At 56.8% G+C, this 22,549-nt stretch overlaps 3 protein-coding genes across 8 annotated transcripts; 1 reads left to right on the top strand and 2 right to left on the bottom strand.

The window, feature by feature from the left end:
- Positions 1–127: 127 nt before the first annotated feature.
- On the bottom strand, positions 128–10,135 carry ZNF142 (zinc finger protein 142). 3 transcript variants are annotated; one of them, XM_064434778.1, is made up of 9 exons: positions 9,981–10,135; positions 9,289–9,605; positions 8,121–8,744; positions 7,622–7,885; positions 6,355–7,167; positions 5,947–6,124; positions 2,099–5,303; positions 1,105–1,210; positions 128–746 (listed from the first exon to the last, which is right to left on the bottom strand). In XM_064434778.1, exons 2-9 carry the CDS (start codon positions 9,569–9,571, stop codon positions 247–249), a joined length of 5,973 nt encoding a protein of 1,990 aa, XP_064290848.1. In that variant the 5' UTR covers positions 9,572–9,605; positions 9,981–10,135; the 3' UTR covers positions 128–246. The 3 variants fall into 3 exon arrangements, with proteins under 3 accessions (XP_064290848.1, XP_064290849.1, XP_064290850.1); XM_064434779.1 differs by having other exon boundaries at positions 7,622–7,882; XM_064434780.1 differs by having other exon boundaries at positions 7,622–7,882; positions 8,145–8,744.
- LOC135309017 (mitochondrial chaperone BCS1) lies at positions 10,111–14,632 on the top strand. 4 transcript variants are annotated; one of them, XM_064434831.1, is made up of 8 exons: positions 10,111–10,192; positions 10,917–11,293; positions 11,538–11,677; positions 11,770–11,964; positions 12,174–12,237; positions 12,594–12,763; positions 13,207–13,324; positions 13,996–14,632. In XM_064434831.1, the coding sequence occupies exons 2-8, from the start codon at positions 10,974–10,976 to the stop codon at positions 14,246–14,248; spliced, it is 1,260 nt and encodes a 419-aa protein (XP_064290901.1). In that variant the 5' UTR covers positions 10,111–10,192; positions 10,917–10,973; the 3' UTR covers positions 14,249–14,632. The 4 variants fall into 4 exon arrangements, with proteins under 4 accessions (XP_064290901.1, XP_064290902.1, XP_064290903.1 ...); XM_064434832.1 differs by lacking the exon at positions 10,111–10,192 and adding an exon at positions 10,194–10,280; XM_064434833.1 differs by lacking the exon at positions 10,111–10,192 and adding an exon at positions 10,263–10,363.
- An 866-nt stretch (positions 14,633–15,498) lies between these two features.
- Positions 15,499–22,536, bottom strand: RNF25 (ring finger protein 25). Its single transcript, XM_064434824.1, has 10 exons — positions 22,456–22,536; positions 22,265–22,339; positions 22,091–22,193; positions 21,938–22,005; positions 21,158–21,227; positions 20,964–21,035; positions 20,126–20,266; positions 19,324–19,413; positions 18,700–18,834; positions 15,499–18,584 (listed from the first exon to the last, which is right to left on the bottom strand). The coding sequence occupies exons 1-10, from the start codon at positions 22,491–22,493 to the stop codon at positions 17,862–17,864; spliced, it is 1,515 nt and encodes a 504-aa protein (XP_064290894.1). The 5' UTR covers positions 22,494–22,536; the 3' UTR covers positions 15,499–17,861.
- Positions 22,537–22,549: the final 13 nt, after the last annotated feature.

The raw sequence follows: 22,549 nt of genomic DNA, 5'->3' as shown, positions 1-22,549 counted from the left end.
TTCAGGTCTGGGTGCAGAGGTGCTGGGGAGAGATAGGGAGCTGAGCTTGGGTTTGTGCTCCTTTCCTGTGGGTTCACATAGGGGTTCCAAACAGGACAAAGAAACAGTATTGAAAGGAACTGAGCAATTCCTTTTATACAGTTGTGTATTTTACAACCCATATACATATATGCCTGTATATACACACACACACATCTCTGCAGCACGCCTGTGCCACCAGTGCCTTAAAGCAGTTGGGATGCAGCCTCACTGTGCTGTGCCATCCTTCTCCGCAGGGCACTCTCCTTCTTGCTCCATCCTGGGGGCCCCCTTGGCCTGGCTCTCCCTCTGCACGCTGTGAAGGTGGACGGTGTGTGTGCTGGGGTCCTTTCCCACGCCCTGGCTAGGGTCAGCAGCCCTGTGCTCGGGGTGATGCCGCTGGATGTGTTTGATGACCTGGAACTTCTGCTTGGCCTTGTAGGGGCAGTAGCGGCAGAAGAAGGGGTGCTCGTTGGTGTGGGTCAGGTAGTGGTGGCGCAGGCCAGCTGCCCAGCGGAAAGCCCGCCCGCAGGCGTTGCACACGTAGGGCTTCTCCTCGCTGTGCTTCTTCAGGTGGGTCTTGAGGAGAAAGCGTGTCTTGAAGGCCTTGCCACATTGCTCGCAGATGAAGGAACGGGCCTCCTGGTGCCGCGTCTCCTTGTGCACCCGCAGGGCGTCGGCGCGGTTGGTGCGGTACTCGCACTCATCACACCGGTATGGCTTCAGGCCTGTGCCAACAGGAAAGGGGATGGCACCGGCATGGGGGCACCGTGCTCTCCAGTCCACGGATCTCACCATCCCCGTGGCAGAGCATCAGTCCCCAGGGACTTCCCCCTACATCCCATTTTGTTATCAGGCACACCAAGATCCCCATTTCCAAGGCACCAAATGGTGCCTGGGGTCTGTGCCACCCACACCTCCCTCCCACCTGAGAGCACTACCCCCACCCCATTAGCACAGGATAATGTGCTGCCCCCTAAATGTCCTCCTCTGTCTCTAGCTGGGCCACTGGCAGAAAAGAAGCATGGAGCAGCCCCAACACCCTCCCCAGTGCTCAACAGCTTGTCCTCAGTGGGCAGCACTCACCCGTGTGCTTTGTCATGTGGTACTTGAGCTGGTTCACCCACTTGCACTTGTAGCCGCAGTCAGGGCAGAGGTATTTCCTCTCCTCCTTGTGGATCCGCATGTGATACTGGGCAGGAGGATAGGGTCAGGATGAGACCATGTCCCCAGCCCTGGGTATGTGCAGGGCTTTGGGGTGGCAGTGAGAGGCTCAAAGACAGTTCTGACATCTCCAGCTGCATGGGGCAAGGAGGGCTGTGTGCTTTCTTGGCAGGCTATGGGCAAAGGGGATCCTGACCAGAGTCAGGATGAAATTCCTGTACTGCTAAGCTGCTCTGTCCCAGCCTGTGGATAGCACAGGCTTTGCTCCCCAGTTTGATATGTAAGGCAGAGTCAAATTAAAAACCCAGCCCAAAAGAGCTAAGCACATTGCACAGCCTGTCCCAGGTGGCCCCAGGAGACTCCAGCTCAGCCTGGCCATTAAAAAAGTCAATACTTCTTTTAGAAAAACCAGACTATTTCTCTCTCCATTACCCTATGCCTCCATCACCCACACATTTCCTGTTCTAGGAAAAGCCCTTTCCCATGCATCAGGATGCTAATCACCTACAGCAATGAGGACAGGGTCACACTCTGCTTCCAAGAAAGCTGGAGGTTTCTCTGCACCCTGTCTAACTGGCACCACAGAGTATGCTGAAGGCAGCAAGCAGCCAAACCTGGCTTTGAATGGTGCAAGGCTGGACCTAGAGATGTCAGCAAGAAAAGAAGTGAACTTAGACTGCTGCCATCTTCTTGCTTTGTTAAAAGTCTCCCTTGCCCTTAAACTGCAACAGCAGGGAAGAAATGTATTGTACTGACAATGACTTTTATCTGCTTGACTCCTATTTCTGTTCAGTATGAGCCACTGAACACTGAGGATGAAACCTCCCTTTGGGAACTTCTTCCCCAAATTCCTATGGCTGGATGCCCCTCAAGCAATGCAGATGGAGTAGGATACATTCCCAAGCAGAGCTCTTACCTTGAGACGTGAGGGGTCGGCGCAGGCATATTTACAGAGGTGGCACTTGTAGGGCTTCTCACCAGTGTGGATGCGGATGTGCCACGTGATCTTTTGCCTGTTCTTGGTGGTGTACTCACAGTCCGAGCACTTGTACACGCGGGTGCCCCCATGGCCCTTCATGTGCTGGTCAAACACAAGCTGGTGCTGGCAGGCAAAGTCACAGAAAGGGCAGTGCAGGGGTTTGTCCTGGGGGGCAGCCGGCTCGTGGCTCTCCATGTAATGCCGCACCAGCTGCTGCCGCTCCTTGGCTGCAAAGCTGCACAGCTCACAGCGGTGGCTGAAATGCTGAGTCTTGTGCTCCTCCAGTGCCTCCCGCGTGGCAAAGGTCTCCTTGCAGGTGCTGCACTCCAGGTGTGGGTGCTGCTTCTGCACGTGGCACTTGAGCGTGGCCTCACTGTGACACACGAAGTCACAGCGTGGGCAGCTGTAGGAAACCTTCTCCTCGTGCCGCCGCAGGACATGCTGCTTGAGGGCCGTCTCAGAACTGAAGCGAGCCTCACAGCGGGAGCAGCCAAAGTTGAGCTCGCCGTGGTGGCAGCTGTTGACGTGGCGGGTGATGTCGTTCTGCAGGTAGCTGCTGTAGTCGCAGAGCGGGCAGAAATGGGTGGGCGTCTTCTCGTGCACGCGCAGGCGGTGGATGCGCAGCTTGGAGTTGGTGCCGAAGGTCTGGCTGCAGATGCCGCAGGCGATGCGCCCCACGCCGGTGTGCAGGGACTGGTGGGCCTCCAGGCGGTAGCGGCGCGTGGTGCTGAAGTCGCAGTAGCGGCACTTGTGCGGCTTCACCCCCTCGTGCTTGATGCGGATGTGCTGCCGCAGGCACCGGGCCTGCTTGCAGGTGAACTCGCACTGGCGGCACTGCAGCTGCGGCCGCTTGCTGTAATGCTTGCGGTGCAGCCTGCGGTGCAGCCGCAGGGCTTTGGCCACCTTGGAGGTGAAGGGGCAGGAGGTGCAGCGGAACTCACCCAGGGTCACGCAGCCCCGCTTCTTGTGAGTCTTCATGGCCCGTTCCTGGTGGCAGGTGAAGGGGCAGGTGGGGCAGGAGAAACGCCTCCTCTTGGGCAGGGTGGCTTTTGGTGGGGCTGCATCCAGTGGGAGCTCACTGGTCTGGTCTTTCTCAACACTGAGTGGGTCCCCCTCAGGGAGTTCAGTCCTTTGGGGTTTGTCCTCGGGATGCATGATGTGCTTTTCAGCACAGTGGCTCTTGAGGGCCCGCCGGGAGCGGAAGGTTTCAGGGCACTGGGAGCACCAGAACTGCTCCAGGTTCCGGCAGCCATCCTCCACGTGGGAGGTGATGGTGGTGACACGGGAGCACACAAAGGAGCAGGCATTGCAGTGCAGCTTCCCTCCCTCCAGTCGGTATTTCTCTGAGGGTTTCCCAGGCTGGGAGGCACCAGCAGCTCCATCTGATTCAGTCCCACACTCTTGCTGGGGAGGCTCTTCTGCCACCTCTGTGCTGTCACCCAGCAGGGATTTCTCAGAGGGATGACAGCCTGATGTCTGTGCCCCAGCCAAAGGAATGCCTGCTGCTTGTGTTTTATCAGGTAGCAGTTCAGCTTCCCAAGGGCTCTCGGCATGCCCAGACTCCTCTGATCCTCCCTTCTTGCTCTCTGCTGTTTCTGTACCATTATCACCAGCCTGGTCAGCAGGCTGGCACAGTCCAGGTGCCTCCAGATTGGTTGGTTTGAGAATCTTGTTGTTCTTCAGCAGAACAGGGCACTTCTTTAGGAGGTGGGTGTTGAGTCCCCTCTGCTGCTTAAAGCTGGCGCCACACTCACGGCACACGAGCGGGGCCCGGCGGCTCTGGCAGCTGGCTTTGGAGTGCAGGGACATGGATTTCTCCTTCCGTGTGATGTACGAACACTTCTCACACTTAAAGACCTGGCTCTCCGACTGCACCACCAGCATCTGCACCCTGCCCTCCAGCACCAGGGTCTCTGCCTGCTCTTTGTCCTGCTTCCGCAGAGCCTTCAGCACTGACTCCGAGCCTCCCCTGGCATTGTCACCAGAGGTGGGCACATCCTCTGGGACCTGTTCAGGTGTCTTCAGCATGCTGAGCCAGGCCTCTGGCAGCTTGGCTTGGCTGGTCTCTCTCTCCTCAGTGTCTGCCACAACCTTGTGGTGGTCTGAGCATGACCCCTCAAGGTGGCCCATGTCCTCCTTTAGGGTGTCTTTTCCCTGGTTGTCTCCTGCCACTACACTGTCCTTCACCACCCTGTCTTCCTGAACATCTACCTCTTCCTCAAAGTCTGGGATGTCTTCGAGTGCATTGCCACTGTCCTCCAAGCCAAGGCCATCCTGGGAGCCCAGCATCTCATAGGCTGCAGGAGGCTCCTTGCAGGACAGCATTTCCACGCTCTCTGGCTGGATCACACAGGCTTCTGCAGTCAAATTCTCCAGGAGAGGGTCAGACGAGACATTCAGTGTCTCCAAGTGCAAGGTGCAGCTCTCTGCCACATCTTCAGAAACAGTGAGCTCAGTCGAGCCTGTGGCAGCATCTCCTTGCATGCAGTCTTCTTCCAGGGCATTGCCAGCAATAGGACAGCTCTGCTCCCCCTCGCCTCTCTCTGCCTCGGTGCTGCTCTCTGGTGGAGCAGCATCCTGCTCAAGGAGGGGCACCACGAACACCTGCTGGTAGCCCTCTTCTCCCTGGGACTCCACCTGGGATGGCTTCTCCTTCATCCACTGCTCCTTGCCAGTGAGGGGGGAACTGGCATCCACATGCAGGGCTGCACTGACCTCATAGCCAAAGAGTGCCTCAGATGAGCTGATCTCCAGTTCCTTGCTGGCGTAATTTTCCAGCCAGTCCTTGTCACCAGGAACGTAGCCATGAATCTTGCGCTTATGGAAGAAGAGGCTGGTGTTACTGAAGGTGCAGTAGGAACAGAGGGCACAGCGAAACTCCTTCTGCTTGGTGTGCTTGCAGTTCTCATGGTTCAGCAGCGCCTGCTTGTACTTGGTCTGGTAGGTGCAGTACTGGCACTGGAAGATGGGTACCTGGTAGTTCTGCGAGTGCTTTGCCCGCATGTGCTTCTGCAGCTCGTACTTGCGCTTGCAGGCGAAGCCGCACACCTCGCAGATCAGACTCTTACCCTGGTGCCGCAGCTTGTGGCTGCTCAGTTGGTCAGCACGGTGACACCGGTACGAGCACTGGTTACACTGGTACCTGCAGGGACAAGCAGAATCGGTCAGGCAGCATGAGGAATTGGGGCAGGCTGAGCTTCATCAGGCACGCTGAGCTCTCCTTCCCCATCCCAGCCAAACAGGGAAGGGATACTGTTTGGTTTGCCAGATTTGATCTTTGCCATCCAGACAGCTCTTACCACAGGCAATTACTCCCTGCTGCAGATCTTGGCACTGCTTGTGCTTTACACCCCCAGCCTGGGGACTGGAGATAGATTCCCTGACTATTCCATACAGTGACTGTGGCAGACACACACACTCTCACATGTGCATGCCAACAGCACTTCCAGCATCACTGGAGGCAGGCTAGACTCAAAGGAGGTGCGAAGGTGAGAATTTGGAAGTCCTGAACACGCCTTGACCCACAAACACCAACAGAGCAATGAACCCAAGCTCAGAATTACACCTCTGAGGTCATACATACACCTCCTTGGTGGCACAAACCAAAAATAGCTTTGCCTCCACAGCACCATGCTGTAAGTTCAAAACCCAAATTTCTTATGTACCAGAAAGGACAGGGCAGGCATGAGAAAGTCTGGCACACAGTGCAGCCGGAAGCAGGCACCTGAAGCAGGATTTGGGGAGCCCTAACTATGCTGCCAAGCCAGCGGAGCAGGGGGTCTTACCGGAGATCTCCGGTGTGCTTGCGCATGTGCACGTTCAGGTAATGCTTCCACTTGGTGATGTACCCGCACTCGGTGCACATGAAGTTCTTGTCGTCGGAGTGGGTCAGCATGTGCTTGGACAGGTAGCTCACATCCCGGCACGTGAAGTCGCAGAGCTCACATTTGTGAGGTTTCTCTCCTACATGAAACACATAAAAGCTTTCAGCACGACAGCAAGATAGAGCAACATGGCAGGGAAACCAGCTCAGCAGGGAGCATGCAACAACTTCAGGAGAGTGATCCTGGGCTGGCAAAGCTGGTGGTGGGACCCAGGAATCCTGACCCAGCCCTCCCTGCCCACCCAGAGGCAGGACAAGACACCTTCCCCATCCCAGTTCAGCTTTTGGGACCCCTAGAGGGGACACCCACCAGTGTGCAACAGCATGTGCCGGATGAGCACCCGCTTGTGCGCTGTGGCGAAGGCACACTCGGTGCACTTGTGGATCTTCTCGTTGGCGTGCATCTTGCCCACATGGTCGTGAAACTCCACAGGGTTGAAAGTGGCATAGGGGCAGAAACTGCACTGGAGCTGCTCGCTGCCCGGGTGGCCCTGCTTCTTGTGCTTGCGGAAAACATGCTTGTTGGAGCAGATGAAGTCACACTGCTGGCAGTGGAAGGCGTAGTGGGTTTTCCGGTGAGCCTCCATGGCCTCAGCCGTGCCGAAGAGCAGTGAGCAGGCATGGTACTTGCACTCCACTGCCTTGATGCCATGAGCATCCTTGAGGTGACGGACAAACTCCTTACGGTCCTCTGCACAGTAGTTGCAGTCCCCATGGAAGCAGCTCAGCCTCTTGGGTTCGGCTTTGTGAGTCTTCAAGTGCTCCTTGAGGGCCTGGCTGAGCTGAAACTTCTCCTCACAGACAGGGCAGGAGTAAACATCGGAGTAGAAGTTGGAGATGTCCTCGTGCATGCTGGCCATGTGTCGGTTGAGAGCGTTCTTCTCCACTGAGCTGTAGTGGCAGAGCGGGCAGCGATGAGCCTTCTCGCCCGTCTCCCGCATCATGTGGATTTTCAGCTTGCTTTTGCTGGTGAAGTACTTGTGGCAGTTGGGGCACTGCAGGCTGGGGTCAGGGAAGTGCAGGTGGAGGTGCTCTACCAGGTGGGTCCGCTTTTTGAAGCACCGCTTGCATTCAGGGCACATGTGGGTTTTGTAGAGGTACTCGGAGCCTTCTGCAACATCCCCTGAGGGAACAAAGGAGGGAGAGCAGTTAATAGGGAGAAGATGGAGAGCACAGGCAGATGTTATGTCCCTGATCTAGTTGTGCCAGGATGAGGGTTTACAGACACATGCAGTCACACAGCCACCACCTACCCAGACGGACTGTCCCCACCCCAAGCCACCAGCACACTTCAGGTGAGTTCTTTCCAACTCAACACTGGCAAAGCACAGCCTACAGCAGGCCTACCCACCTGCCCCTGGTCCCCAAAGCCAGGCAGACCTTTGCCTAAACCTGGCAGCATGCATGAACAGGAAGAGACATATTTGCTTGGGTAGAGGCTGGGGGAACAAATGCACTGGTACATGCAGGAGATGTGAGGTCACCCACCAACCTGGGCCACATTTCCCTGCCAGCCCTGAGGATGTGGTGCTTGTTCACAAAGCCTGAGCAGCTCCTGGTAAGGCCCTGCATCCTACCTTTGAAGTGCTGCGCCTGTGGCACTCCAACTTTTTTGGGAGCTGCCTTCCCATCCTCTTTGGCCTCAGCTTCACAGAGGCTCTCACCATCCTCCTCTGGTGACTCATCCCCACTGCTGTCCAAGTCCTCTTCTCCAGCTGATGCTTTCTGTCCCTTCAAGGAGCTGTCCTCAGTACCTGCAGGCTTGGCTGGCCTGGCTTCTGCTGTGCTGGCTTTCCAGCCAGGGTGGCAATCACCTGGCTCCTCCTGCCCTTCTGATGCTGCTTCAGTGGGGAAAGACAAGAGATTATCATGTTCCATGCAAGAGGAAGTCACCCACACACATGCAGAAAAACCACCTGGCTAAGATGGAGGGCACAAACCATGCTGCAGGGAAGCACAAACACAGGGTCCCAGCCCTCCAGCTTCACCCCCCCACTCCTCCAGTGGTAACTGGGATGCACAGACACAGCCAGCCTCTGCAGCATCCACAGGCCCCAACCCCCCACCCCGCCACACCCCATGGCAGGATGCAGCACTTGCCAAGGCTGCAGGGGTCGCCTGTTGTGGGCATCTCCGGAGGGGACTCTGTGCTGTGCCCCTTCCTGTGCTGCCAGAAGAGCTTGGCGTTGGCGGTGATGAAGTCGCAGTGGGTGCAGTGGAAGGGGAAGTGTGTCCGGTGGTGCTGCTCCATGGCCTGGCGGCTGGGGAAGAGCAGCGGGCAGGCCCGGCAGGCGCAGGACACGGGGGAGGCCCCGTGCAGGTGGCGCAAGTGACTGCGCAGCTGCTTGCGGTCCTCTGTGGTGAAGTGGCAGCCCCTCTCGGGACAGGGCAGGGCTCCCGACGGGGCACGGTGGGTCTTGAAGTGCTCCTTGAGCTGGCCAGGCTGCCAAAACGCCTCCTGGCAGACGGGGCACAGCAGGCACTCGGGAGCAGAGCCCTCCTGTGGGCTGGCTCCGGGCAGCTCTGAGCCGCTGGGATCGCTCTGGCTCTCGCTGGCAGAAGCCAACAGTGTCCCTGGGAGTTCCAGGGGCTCTTGGGGGGGCAGCAGCAGGCACTGGTGCTGGGACAGCAGGGAGGCCTCTGAGAAGCTCTGGCCACACCTCTCGCAGAAGTACAGCTCCACCACTTTGACCAGAACCTCTGCAGAGAGCAAGGGACGAGCATTAGAAGGAGCTTTTTCCAGGCCCAGAGCTTGGAACTGGTGGGTCAGTTCCAGCTCTGGACAAGGAAAACAAATCCCTCTTGCCACAAATTACATTTTGGGAACCACATCCCCCATAAGAGAGGAAATACCTCCACCCAGGTGGCATGATAACCAGTTCTGTCCCTTTGCACCTCTGAAGCATGCAGAAATGAGAGGCTGGCCTGGCCCCATTCCTCTTAGGATGTCCAGTGCCCACACTGGACCCATGTGGGAAGCATGCTGGGGGGTAGCAGTTCAGGTGGAGATCTCTGCCTGGTCCCTACTGACAGCCTGGAACAAGCCCCTCACACAGCATGCAGCTCCCACAGCCACTCTCCCCATCCACACACCCAGCTGGTGCCGGGTCTGTGCTTAGTGGTGGCACCAGACTCATGATGCAGGGTCAGAGATCTGAAGGCACCTGGGACAGGGACCCTGGCCAGACCTCTCTAGCTCTGCTGACTGCAGTGGGGCCCATTCTGCACTTCCTGCACCCCATACCTGTGGCACTGGCCGCGTTGCTCAGTGTCACGTTGCCAGCCACTGCCTCGATGAATATTTCCACATTGCTTCCTTCAGCGTGAGCCCCTTCCCCAGGCATCGAGGCCTCTGCCAGCAGCAAGTCCTGGCTGGCAGCCAGCGGGGGTGCCCCAGCCAGACCAGCGCTGGCCACGCCAGGGCTCCCCACGGCTCCCACCTCTCCCGGGGTGGGCAGGAGCAGCTCCGAGCACAGCGTTTCCATCTCCCTGCTGGCACCCTCAGACACAGCCACTGCTGCGCTCATTGCCACCGGGCACTGCCCTGGCGCCGGGCTCAATCTGAAACAGAAGAAACCACTTCAAACGAGGGACATCCCAGAGCCCAAGAGGCTTTTGGGGAGCAGCCAGTCTGGAGGCAGGGTATTTCAACGCCGGCTCCTTTCTGCTGTGTCCCAAGCAGGCTGCTGGCAAGCCCTCTGTCACGGGGTACACAAGGGCGCCAGGGCACCTGTGCGTTCTCCCCGAGCCCAACACGCAGGGTTTGCACCCCCAGCCCACCCTCAGGCCATGCCCAGCCCGCAGCCAGCAGGTGCCCTCACGAGTCCCGCCGGGCCAGGCTCCCCGCAGCCCCTGCCTCTCACCCCGGGCTGTCCCCGGCACCCCCAGCCCCTCACCGCAGGCTGTTCCCGGCCCTCCCAGCCGCTCACTCCTCACCCCGAGCTGTCGCCAGCCTCTCGCCCCTTACCCAGGGCTGTCACCGGAGCCGCCTCAGCCGGGGCTGTCCCGGCACATCTCGGTGGCGGTGTCGGGCGGACAGAGCGCCGCCCTTTGTGCCTGTCGCGCAGCCGCTCTGCCCGGCCCGGCCGGCCCCGCTCGATGGTGCGGCCGGAAGCGGCGCGGGCGGCAGCGGAAGCGGCGCGGTGCAGGTGAGCGGCCGGGCTGCAGCGGGGCCGGGGGCGGCGCGGGCTCCTCCGTGAAGCGGCCGGGCTGCGGCTCTGCTGCCGGGAAAGGCCGGTGTGGATCCGGGTCTTTTGCAGGGGAGGGTGGGGCTCTTGCAGGGGGGGCTGCGGGACCCTGCCCAAGGGACGCTGTGCCCGGTAAGGAGGAAGGTCACGCCTGGAGGTGGGATTCTGTGCCTGGGAGAGCAGAGCGCGTCTGGCGGGAAGGCTCCCCCTCGATCCCAGTACGGGACAGACCTGCGGAGGGAGGTGGAGAAGCTTCAGGCCCCCGGAGCACGCGGCTGTAATCTAGACACGGAGGTGTGCCCGTTCTCAGCAGCAAAGACCCGGCTCTTGGCTCAGCCTGGGATGTGCTTCAGCCTTTTCAAACGATAAACCTTAAGTAATTGTAGTGCTCATGATTTCTGGCTGTTCACGTAATAAAACTCTGTAAAACTCTGGCCTTGATGTCTTGACTGAAGAAGCTACAGATGCCCCTGTGCTTCTTCAGGAGCCTCCTGGCCCCCTCCTGCTTGGCCTGCAGAGAGGGAGAAGGTTCCTGCAGCCAGCAGGAACACTTGGTAATAAGCACAGATGTGGGAAATCCAAACGTGCCAGGCACCCCTTCACCTTGAGGCCTGGCCATGATAAAGGGTAGGGAACTGTGGGTGATCTGTTGTGTTCCTTACTACCATTCAGTGTTTCCTTACAGGTTTGTTGGCAGAGTGCAGAAACAATGCTGTGGAAAGGAGCTGCCTAACCTCCCACAATGCCCCTTTCTGACTTTGTCTTAGCTCTGAAGGACAACCCATATTTTGGGGCTGGGTTTGGCCTCGTTGGGGTGGGCACAGTCCTGGCAGCGGCCCGTAAGGGGGCCCAGTTTGGGCTGGTGGCTTTCAGGCGCCACTATATGATCACCTTGGAGGTGCCCAGCAAGGATAAGAGCTACCAGTGGCTGCTGAACTGGGTCTCCCACCACGCCAAGCACACACAGCACCTCAGTGTTGAGACATCATACCTGCAGCATGAAAGCGGGCGCGTCAGCACCAAGTTCGACTTTGTCCCCAGCCTCGGGAATCATTTCATCTGGTAAGGGAGGGTGGGGGAAAGCAGTCTGGGGTTTGAGCCTCACTTTTGCAAACTGGGGGGTGTGTAGAGGCAGTGGAGAGGGTCCTGCTTCCTCTCTGGGTCGGGGTTAGGGCAGGGGATGACGAGTAGCAGGAGCAGCCCGTACTCAGCGGTGTGAAATGATTTCCGTACATGAGATGAGTGTTCTTGAGGCACGGCTGAGTGGTGCTGGATCACTGCACACCCTCCTGTCTCCCTGCCCCAGGTACCGCAGGAAGTGGATCCGCATCGAGCGCAGCCGGGAGACGCAGATGCTGGACCTGAACACAGGGACCCCCTGGGAGTCTGTCACCTTCACTGCGCTGGGCACTGACCGCGAGATCTTCTTCAATATCCTTCAGGAAGGTCTGCAGGGGAACTGTGCGGGGTGCTGCTGGGAACAGCCTGCTCCCTGGAGATCCTCCTCCCTGGCAGCTGTCCCCTCTCTCTCTCTGCAGCCCGGGAGCTGGCGCTGCAGCAGCAGGAGGGCAAGACCATCATGTACACGGCCGTGGGAGCGGAGTGGCGGCAGTTCGGCTTCCCCCGCCGCCGCCGGCCCCTCAGCTCCGTGGTGCTGGATGAAGGCGTGGCAGAGAGGCTGGTTCAGGACGTGAAGGAGTTCATCAACAACTCCAAGTGGTACAATGAGAGAGGCAAGGCTCTGGTGTGGTGTGCTCTGTACAGGGTGGGGTGGGGCAGGATGCTCATGGTCCTCTCTGGAACTGGCTGTGGAGAAATTTTTCCCTGCTGCTTACCTTCCCCAGGTGTATCCTCTTTGTGTGCTCAGCACAGCACCACAGCTTGGAGGGAGGGAGCACAGAGCAATCCAGATGGTTATCCTAAAAGAACACTGTCTTCTTAGGGATCCCCTACAGAAGAGGCTACCTGCTTTATGGTCCTCCTGGATGCGGGAAAAGCAGCTTCATGTGAGTATTGTCAGCTCCCTGCCCTGGGCCACAGCAGTCTTGGATGGGAAGGTGTGGATGAGTTTGGGTTTGGAATACAGGAGTGGGCTGTGCCTTATATGTGGTGCCTATTGTAAGCGTTTGCATTGCTGGCACTGTGACAGGTCAGGGTGACAAGCCCTTTGTGCCCTTGCTTTGCACAGTGCTGCACGGTATGGGTGGGCTGAACAGGGCCTTCTGGCTGCTCCTTAGATCTGATCCTTGCTGGGAAAGGACTCCTCTGCCCTCTCCCTTACTGCTAAAGGGAGAAATCTGATTTTGCCTTGACTGCCAGCTTTCCTGCTGTGATTTATCCTTGTGGTTTGTGTCCTTTCCAGCACAGCCCTGGCTGGGGAACTGGAGTACAGTATCTGCCTGCTGAGCCTCAGTGACCACAGCCTCTCTGATGACCGGCTCAATCACCTCCTGAGTGTAGCACCACAGCAGAGCATCATCCTGCTGGAGGATGTGGACGCAGCCTTTGTCAGCCGGGACCTTGCTGCTGAGAGTGAGCACTGCCCCTGTTCCTGGGCCAGCAGCAGGAGGGAGGTTCTGTGGCTGTACCTGAAAAAATGTTTTCACTCTGGGCTGCTCAACTGCACCAGCAGAAACTAGGAGTGGGGGAGTCTCTCAGGCATCAGGGCCCAAGCTGGAACTTGTCCAGTTTTGGCTAGGCTGTAAAAGGGAATTTGGATCCTTTATCCTCAGGCAAAGGTCCTTCTCCTACCCAGCTACTTTCAGGATGATGGAGAAGGTGGCTTTCCTTCTCTTTTTCTTTGTGTTCCCATGGGTGTGTGTGGGCAGGGGAGGTGAATGTGCTGCCAGCCAGACAGAGGGTCAGCCTCCAAGCAAGGAGTGGGTGGGGAGCTTGGCATAAGCCTCAGGTGATAGGAAGGTGGCCCTGAACCTGTGCAGGCCAACAGCTACAGTCTCAGACACCTCTGTTCCCAGACCCAGCTGTGTACCAAGGCATGGGGCGCCTGACCTTCAGTGGTCTCCTCAATGCGCTGGACGGTGTGGCCTCCACAGAAGCCAGGATTGTCTTCATGACCACCAACTACGTGGACAGGTCAGAGCTGCCCCTGGGAGGGAGCGGGGTGGGTAGCACAGGAAAACCTTGCTCCCTTTTGTTGGGCTTTATTTATTGAATCCTCCAGCATGAAGACTGGGGGTTCAGATTTCTCACATCCTCCCTTGGGATGCAAATCCTTTGATTGCTGATCAGGATCCCTTTTGCTGGAGCCTCAGATGCCTACTTGGTGTTCAGAACATGGTTGTGTCCTTCAGGAGTGGTACCACCTTCCTGCCTGTGGGGAGCTGCAAGTTTTGGGGTTGTGTCCATGCTGTGAGTGAAGCACTGGCCCCATGAGCAGCCCACTGGGTCGGTGGGATGCAGCCTGGGCTCACAGTGCCTCGACAGCTGCTGTGCTGTGGTCTGCTCAATTCACTACAGACCGAGCTGCCCTAGGGGTTTGTTCAGAGTTTGCTCATGGGACAGAGATGGGCAGGGCTGTTTTGCAGGACATTCTTGTCCTCCTTTGGAGTCAGTCCTTCCCCAGCTCTCTCCTTTCTTTTCGGGTTGATTTCTCCCCTCAATCTCCCCAGGGATGAACCTGTTTTCTCCCTTCACCGTCTCACAGTGCATGACACTTTGCAGAAATGACAGGGGCTTCCTGCAGGACCCACCCTAAACAGATGCTTTGCTCAGGTTTTCCAGCCCCACCCTTTGTCTCTTGCCAGGCTGGACCCAGCGCTGGTGCGTCCTGGCCGTGTGGATGTGAAGCAGTTCGTGGGCCACTGCTCCCCCTGGCAGCTCGCCTGCATGTTCCAGCGCTTCTACCCCGAGCAGCCCCCGGCCGCAGCCCAGCGGTTCGCGCAGCAGGCGCTGGCAGTCTCCAAACAGATCAGCGCTGCCCAGGTGCAAGGCCACTTCATGCTTTACAAGACAGACCCTGAAGGAGCCACTTCAAACATAAGCTCCAGCCTGCTGTGACAGGGGCCAGCTTTCCCTTGTGACAATGAGAGGACTGGAACAAAGATTTGACCATGCTGGGGATGCCATGAAGCTGCCCACCTGCACAGGCCAGGTCTCAGTTCACCTCTACCTCTCCTATGCCTTGGTTTTGGAGAGTCTGAGCAGCCAGCCTCACAGCAAGAGAGGGAATCTGGCTCTTGCTGCTCCCCAGACTTGGGTGCTACTGCACCAGCCCTGCTCACCAGTGTGTAACTCATGTTGGGATTGCTGTAAGCTACCAAGGCTCCTGGTGTGAATCCCCTTCCTTGTGGGTCAGCCTGGAGGTGCCCCAGAAGGGCATTTCCTTTGGGCAGGACATTGGGGTTCTACACTGCTAAAAGTGTCTGTTTTTTTCAAAGGACAGTGGTCTCACTGGTTTGTGAATATCCTCTGTGAACTGCACAACACAACTCTTATCTCTCTGGTTCATTTTCCTGTTAGTTGCCCCTCTATCCAGCTGCTGGTCCATAGCCCTCCTGACCAGGGCCTAGAAAGGCCAGTACTGCAAATCCAGAGCGTTTCTGAAAAAAAGCAGCTCCTAAGAGACAGCTCATTGCCCCTCAGACTCCAGGCTGGTGCCACTGGTCTTGCTGAGTTATGATGCCAAGCCACAGATCTGCTTGGATATTGTTCCTAGATGGGCATCACTGTCCTTCCCACCAAAGGAGATGTGGGGCCCTGGAGCTGCATGAGGGCAGAGGAGAGGTTTTGGCCAGTTACTGCATATCTTCCCAAGAGCTCTCCCCTTCCAGTCCCTCTTTCAGAATCCTGAAAGTCAGTTTTCTCAGAGCCAGTCCTATGTTAATGTGGTCAGTTTTGGGGGTTGCATCACCTTGCTTGGGCTGGGGAAGTGGATTCCAAGCCAAACCCAAATTGTAGGTCACTGCTTAGCTCTCCTCTTGCCTCTGCCCTGTGGGACCAAGAGCACAGGGCACTACACAGGAGCACAGTCAACTGGCACCTGGATGGATTTTGGTGCAAAGAGGCACTGCTTTAGTGCAACCCCAGACTTCACAAATGTTTCTGCAAGTGAAGGAGCAGGATGCTGCTGGTTGGCATCTCAAACCCTGTGTTTGGCCATCCTGCAGAGGCTGGCCGCCCAGATCCAGCTTCTTCCCTCAAAGCTGGGGGTCAAAACTGGCCAGTGAGTGACTGGCAAATGTCCCAAGCAGTCTGGGAGGATGGGGAGTGTGGGGGAGCCAGAGGGACCCGATGCCACCACACGCAACTTCTCTCGCTGCTTGCTTTTAATAGTGTTAATGCTACAGATGCTGCCAGTGCCTTTCTGCCTGGCCTGAGGGCTTTTGCCAGTTAAGCCTCACAACAGCCTTGTGAGGTAGGTGAGTGACACAGGTGGACACCAAGCAAGGGGACCCAGGTCAGCGTGCAAGCTCTCTTCCTCCCCTCTGACCTGGAGGTTGGTTTGTTCATCCCAAATTCATTTCCACATATTGTTGCTAAATGCCCTCTGCTCCAGGCTGACAGCAGTGAGTCAGAGAGGGCCCTTACTAAAGCACTATTCCCAGGGAAAAATCCCTTCCCACTAACACATCTGGCATTTGATTGAAGTTCTCCAAGTCCTCACTCTGATTTCCATGGCTGAATTCCCATGCTCCAAGGGCACAGCAGCGTTTCTGCTGAGAGTAATCCTGACTCACCAGAGGAAGCCAAGGAGCTTCAGCTGCTGTGAGGGGCAAAGATTTTCCACATTTCTTTCAGGACACAATCAAATGCCTTTCTTGGAACACAGCAGTTTCACCAGTGAAGGCAGGAGGCAACAGAAGAACCAATGTCAGGTAAAGTCTGCACCTTTTCACCCAAGCATGGGCAGGCCATTCCCCCAGAAACCAGCTGAACAAGGACAGAGGGAGCACTGAAGGAAAACTGGGGCTCTCTTGCATGCTCAGCTCTCATCTGCAGGAAGGCACAACATCTGTCTCTCAGATCAGCCAGCCCAGGACAGGTAGTGTAGGCTCAGGCCAAGGAGGGAGAAAAAAGGAACTATTTTAAAACATTAGGCTTGAAAATAGATGAGTATTGGAAATTTAAGCACAGATGGTTCTTGGGCAGCAGGTTAAACCAACCCCTTCAGGTCAAGACCAGGCATGGAGTAAGCAGGGCAGCAGATGAGGAGTTCTGTCAAGAAAGGGGTAGTGCAGCTTTCATGTGCCAAAGCTCAGCCAGACAGATGTGTGCACTGGCAAATCCCTCCTGGCACAACACACTGCTGTTGGTTTCCTGGGGATCTCATATGAAGTTCTGGTAAGTCCATCGTAGCACTGCTATATTTGCACTTGGCAGAAGGAGGAAGACAATAACAACCCACGTGTGGGCACAAGAGGTGGGGGACAAGGCACAAACAAGTGTGAAGGAATCAGTATTGTCAGGTGAGGCAGAGAGCTTACACTAAGCCAGGCAAAGCAGGGAGCCCTCCTGCCACCCAGAAGTGCCAGGGGAAGGTCTCTGCCTCAGCCCTGGTTGTAGGGAACAGGGAAGGAATTGAGAAATACCAGGGATCAACACCTTTGCTCCAAAAAGCAACAAACAGGAGCAAGAGGGCAGAGGAAACAAAGGGAGCAGGCTCTGGAGAAGACCCAATGAATTAATTTAATAGCACTGCCCCACTTCAGAGGCTTGGGATGACTCTTCATGGCTTCTAAACGGGACACCATTTACATCTGTAGAGCAGCAGCAGATGTAACTGCACCTAGTTTAAACAGCACATCCTCATTTAAGCAATACCAGCTTAAAGATTACAGGAGGGTAAGCTGTATCCAAAATACTGGGGGCATGTCTTCACTTCTGGGTTGTCAGAAGTGCTAAGAGACAGCCTGGCCTGACACATACAGGTTACAAAGCAGAGTACTCTTCTGAGGTTCCCCCCATCAGCTTCAGCCTGCACAAAAGCAGCTGAAAGACAGGACAGGAGCTCCAGCTAAATATGGGCTTCCTGGAGAAGTAGGAGCCAAGGTGAAGCCTTAGCCACCAGACAGCTGTGACCTGCCAATGTCCTGATTTAAGCTTAATTTGGATGTCCTGGCTGGGACTGGGCAATATCCTGTGTAATAAGGATTTACCTGGCCAATCCCAGTAGCTGAGAAGGTGCTCTGAGAAGGAATGGGGGACAGAGCAAGGGGAGCTGAGCTCCAAAATACTTCTCTGGCACTTGGCACCACCACAGCTCCACTGGCTTCCAGGGAAGGTATTGCCACACTTTGGCTCTGCCACAGCACCATGCTGGGCTCAGACCCTTTGCTCTGTAGCTGTGCACATTTCTTGGCATTTCACCTATAGGGAAAATGGCTGCAGGTCTTCAAAGCTACCTGTGTCTTCTGGGTCCTCTGAGACCAAGGCTGATACAATCTGTCAAGGTTCCATTTCTCCAGTGCTGGTAACAGCCAGCTGCTCATGCTAGGAAGCTTTACACTGCACATACCCTGGCGACACTGCTTGTCCCAAGCTGTCCCATGTGCCATCTGCCTCCTCCCTTCCAGGGGGTACAGTACCTGCTTGCTACTGCTTCATCAGAGCCTTCATTGTTCTCTACAGAGACAGCCCTTTTTTCCCCCAGCCCAGCCCCTCATCATTACTGCTAGGAGCCACTCTCCTTCTCAAGATGGGCTTCTCGATGTCCACTGGGCCTGAACACCCCTCGCCCTCTTGGTGCTCTGGGGTAGGAACCACGCTCCTGAACTCTGGACCTCTCCCACCTTCCACAATCCCAGGGCCTGTGGTGGCCCTGCCAGTTGGGAGCAGCTTTGTGGTCACTGCGGTTGAACATCAGGTTCTCCTTTTTCCTGCCCCGGGCCTCAGTCCCCTCCTCTGTGCTCCATTTCTCCACGTCGTGGTGCTCCTCTTTCAAGTCCACAGTTTCTGTTGCTGGTGAGGGATCTTCACGGCACAGCTCCCTTCTTTCAGCCAAGGGAGCAGCCCTGCTTCTACTGGGAGGCTTTGAAAACTCCTGGCTGTGCCGTCCAGCAGGTCTACGCTCTGCTCTCTGGCTGCAGACCCTGGGCCCCCTGGAGCCGTGGAGTGGATGACAGGCCTCCTCTCCTGGTTCCTGCAAGCCGCTGCACAGCTGCCTGCCCCGGCCTCTGGAGCCAGGCCTCTCCCCTCTGTGCCTCTCCCTCTTGCTCAGTTGCTCTCTGGGCACAGAACACCTCTCAGGCTGCCCGGGTGCCACCCTGGGCTCTGATGCCCCAGCTGGCTCGGGAGCTGAGGCCTGGCTGGGCGGCTGGGGCACGTCCGCAGCACGGGCACTCACCGACAGCTCAGAGGCAGTGCCTGCTTGGCCTGGATCCACAGCAGCTGGAGGCTGAAAGAAGAAAGCCACTGGTTAAGAAAAGGACAGGGGTGTCCCACAGCAGATGACAGTGCTTGGTCCTGCAGCCCAGAGCCCCCTCAGAAGCTCTCTGCTCCCAGTGCCATACCGCCTGCAGGCTGATGAAATATCGGTTCCTCTCTGCCTTGGGGTCGATGATTCCTCCTTTCTCTTGCTGTCTCTTGAAAATCAGGCGCAGCTCTTCCTGGTGCTGCAGCACCTTGGCATCTGGCCTGTATGGCTCCTGAGCAGAAGAAACAAGGCAGGGTGAGGGCTCTCTTAACACCTAGCATGGATAGGCAGTGGCAGGGCTGGGAGCTGCTCCCCAAACCCTTCTTTGCACAGTGCCAGGCAACCCGCTTCCTTCTGCCACACTGACCAGGCCTACAGATGCATGGGAAATCCCTGGACAGAAGCCAAGCATCCAGGACCCACTGTTTCTGCAGTGACTGCCTTGGGCCATCCTGCTGTGGGGCAGGATGCACAGCAGCTACCATCAGGTCACTGTCCTGACCTGACTGTATCCCAGTGAGTGCAGGGATGTTCCCCATGGCAGAATCATCTCTCAGCACATCTGCTCAACTCAAGGCTATCAAACTGAACCTGCTCTATGAACTGCCCTTGGAATGGGAAATCTAGGAGGACCTGAGATAGAGTGTGCATGCTTTACAATGTCCCAGTTGAAGCTGCCCAGTGAGGAGGCACAGCTGGGCAGGTGAGCCCCATCTCTTACCAGAGGGTGCTGCGGGGGCGGCGCTGCCTTCAGAGCACAGAGGTCATAGACCAGGGTCTCCCTGCAGACAGGGCACTGCACTCCAACTTCCTGTGGGGAGGCAAGAGAGGATAGCAAACCCTGTCTGTAATACAGCTCACACACTGCCCCATAACCCCACCCTCGAAGTGGAACAGGGTTGTCTTCCTCACTCTTCTGCCAAGGTAAGGGAGCCCAGAGGGGTTCCAGCAGCATGAAAGCAGCCTGGTGTCTCAACAACTTCTGTGGAAGGTGTTTCCACATGAGGCATGCTGGGATTTGTGCCCCAGCTGACTGCTTTACAAAGCACCCCTGTCAACACTTATGGCTTCAGCCTACAACCTAGGATGTATTCTTTTCTGCTCCAAAGTGGAGTGTGTCATCAAGGCAGCACCTCTTTGAAAGGGCTTGTAGGAAGGAGCCTTTGATTTGTTCCATGCTCAGCTGTGCTGTTTGCTCTGCAGCTGACAACTGTTCCAACATGTGCTAGGCAGGTTTTGTCACCCTAAAACACAGGTGATCCCCCACAGTTCAAGGACTAGGGAAGGAGCCCTTTTTTCTAACTTCTGTGGTTCCAGAAGTCTAAAAATGCAACTCCCTTACCCCCTCACAGAGCAGGCACTGACCCAGAGATCCAATAAACCAACTTGTTCAGTCAGAAAGGGCCCTTGGAGATAACTCAGTCTAATCTCTGTTGATTCTCAGCACAGGCTCCGTGTGCCAAAGAGGGTGATACAGATGTTACAAGGGTCTGTGCAGGGGGCCAAGGAAGGAGGCCCAGTACCTGTCTGGGGGATGGTGCAAGGTGCTGCTCTCTCTCCTCCTGCTGCATGAGGATCTCCTCCTCCATGTGCTGGGCATAGCGGGCCAGACAGTGGGAGTGGAAGTAGTGGTAGCACTGGGTCTTTGTGAAGGCTTCTTTCTCCTGTCATGAGAAAAGGGCATCTTTGAAGGCCTTCTAAGCAAAGAGTTGTGTAACCACCCAGCTGAGCTGGGTTTTCACTTCCAAGTCAGTGGTATCCATGGGGAACTAGTGCTAGCAGAGCCACCCAACATAATCTGCTGGGCTGCAGCTCCACTCCCTCAGCAGTTACTGGGATGCTGCTTCTTGTTTCAAATGTTAGAAACACTCCTAATGTCAAGATGCAAAGATTTTATGACTGATTTCTCTGCATGTGTAATCAGCAATCTTCTCACCTGGCGTGTTCTCCTTCCTAGGCAGGTGTTGACTTTCCTTGCAGCCCCAGTAAGGCCTGCTCCCCTGTCCCCACAGACCTCAGCACCCGCATGGGTATGTTCTAGTACTTCCTGACCACCTGTATGCTGAACTCCAGGTGAGGTGTAGCCAGCACAGGGAAGCTGAAATGCACCATCAACTGGCCCCAGAGCCTACACTTTTTTGGAGATGCTCCAGCACCTCCCACTGCCATTTTCTGTAGAAGATTATCTAGAAGCTGATGGGAAGAGCAGCATGTATTGCACTAGGAAGGGCCCTGTGCAGAATGGGAGGCAGGGGGCTGTTGGGGTCTATCTTGGTCCCAAGCTGATTTCCCAGTGTCAGACTTCCTGTTCTCTTGCCCCACTTCCCACTCAGTTTGTGGGGTCAGGAGACACATGCCTACCTGGAATCCATAGAGGCAGATTACACACTGTCCTTGAGGAATATTGTTGTCAGTGAGGATCTCTTTTCCCTTCTGTAAGCATTAAAGCAAATGTTTTACTCACTGGCCTGCCCATGGGCCCAGGGATGCCCCGCCCCTTGGGCAGTCAGGGATCAGTGTCTGTGGCTGGTCACACCCAATCTCCTGACTCTCACCTCGATCAGTTCATAGAGCACCTCTGTCCCCAGCCTGGCTTCAGCAACACTTCTCAGGGTCTGGGAAATCCTACAGCAAAGCAGCAGAAATCCTTAACACAAAATTAGCTACACCTTTTCACTGTCCCACATACCTGCCATCCTGCATGGAAAAAAGACAGCGCTGGCCTTCAGGCTTTCCTTGGAGCACAGGATGGGCACACATGCACACACATATTCACGTGCTGTCCTGGCTCCCCACAAGCCAGTGCACAGGAAGCCTTTGTTATGAGAGGACTTGCAGGAGCAGGTTTGCTGATGGCCTCAGCTTGAGCTCAGCCAGCACCCTTTGGTTTTGGTGAATCCCAGGCTTTGTTTATCTGACAGCAGCCCCTGAGCAGGTCTGCTGGGAGCCACGTCCTCTCATACTGCTGGCAGGCACCAAGGTCTCTGCACACATTCCACTGTGCCAAGGACCAAAGCACAAAGGCAACAATGGGCTGCCCAAGGACTTGGATCAGTCCCACCTTTGTCAGGGCAGGACCAGCAATTTCCAAGGCCCCAGGGATCCAAAGAACATTTCAGGGGAACCACAGGAGGATAACCACAAGATGGACCCCTCTGTGTCAAATTCGGCACCTGTGGCTCTGGAGAGATTTGGGACTAGGTGATTTAGGGACTTGAACTCATTTCGTAAGCAGACATGGGAAGTCATGTGAATTACAGAAGGCTTGTCCATCAGTTCTGCCTCCTGGATCTCTGGAGGAAAGGATTGCCACTCGCCACCCTCCTGGCACTCACTTTTGAATTTGCTCATCTGACAGCCCCCGCGGATTCCTGATGGAGATCTCCGGAGCTTTATCAGGATACTAGGATAAAAGAGAAACACCCAAAGCACACCACGGAAGGTGGAGAGGCGCGGGGCCCGGAGGTGCAGGGCCGCGGGCAGCCTACCTGCGGGGGCACGGAGAGCACCAGGCTGAAGCGCACGTACTGCGAGTCCTGGTCCTGGGCCGTGGCAGGGTGCAGGGTGATGCTGATCTCCCAGGGCTCCCACCTGCAGGAGGGGCACTCGGCGTCAGCAGGGCGGCGCGGGGCCGGGCCGGGGATGGGGCACGCGGGACGTACCTGCCCAGGCCCCGCACCACCTGCAGCTCCTCCAGGTAGATGGACTCCAGCACCTCCACCTCCGGCGGCAGCGCCCTGCGGGAACCGACCACGCGGGGGTCAGGCGGCTCCGGCGGGCCGGGGCTGCGGGACAGCAGGGGTGCGGGGAGCGGGAGGGGTGCGGGGAGCGGGCAGGGTACGGGGGCTGTTACCAGTCCGTCGCCTCCGCTTCCTCCGCGGCCGCCGCCATGTCCCCGCTCGGCCCGGAAGCGGAAGGGGGAGCCGTTGCCAGGAGACGCCGCGGCG

The sequence above is a fragment of the Passer domesticus genome, chromosome 10 (assembly GCF_036417665.1).
Source record: "Passer domesticus isolate bPasDom1 chromosome 10, bPasDom1.hap1, whole genome shotgun sequence".
Taxonomy (NCBI): Eukaryota; Metazoa; Chordata; class Aves; order Passeriformes; family Passeridae; genus Passer; species Passer domesticus.
This window is presented reverse-complemented; position numbering and strand designations above follow the sequence as displayed.

Coding starts and splice junctions, on each gene's coding strand:
- LOC135309017 (XM_064434831.1), top strand. CDS start 10,974: ATGCCCCTTTCTGACTTTGTCTTAGCTCTGAAGGACAACCCATATTTT. Junction 11,965..12,173: donor CAAGTGGTACAATGAGAGAG/GCAAGGCTCTGG, acceptor CTGTCTTCTTAG/GGATCCCCTACAGAAGAGGC. Junction 12,238..12,593: donor TGCGGGAAAAGCAGCTTCAT/GTGAGTATTGTC, acceptor TGTCCTTTCCAG/CACAGCCCTGGCTGGGGAAC.
- ZNF142 (XM_064434778.1), bottom strand. CDS start 9,571: ATGAGCGCAGCAGTGGCTGTGTCTGAGGGTGCCAGCAGGGAGATGGAA. Junction 8,745..9,288: donor CAACGCGGCCAGTGCCACAG/GTATGGGGTGCA, acceptor TGCTCTCTGCAG/AGGTTCTGGTCAAAGTGGTG. Junction 747..1,104: donor CCACATGACAAAGCACACGG/GTGAGTGCTGCC, acceptor CTGTTGGCACAG/GCCTGAAGCCATACCGGTGT.
- RNF25 (XM_064434824.1), bottom strand. CDS start 22,493: ATGGCGGCGGCCGCGGAGGAAGCGGAGGCGACGGACTG. Junction 22,340..22,455: donor GAAGCGGAGGCGACGGACTG/GTAACAGCCCCC, acceptor CGGTTCCCGCAG/GGCGCTGCCGCCGGAGGTGG. Junction 19,414..20,125: donor TTGCACCATCCCCCAGACAG/GTACTGGGCCTC, acceptor GCCTCCCCACAG/GAAGTTGGAGTGCAGTGCCC.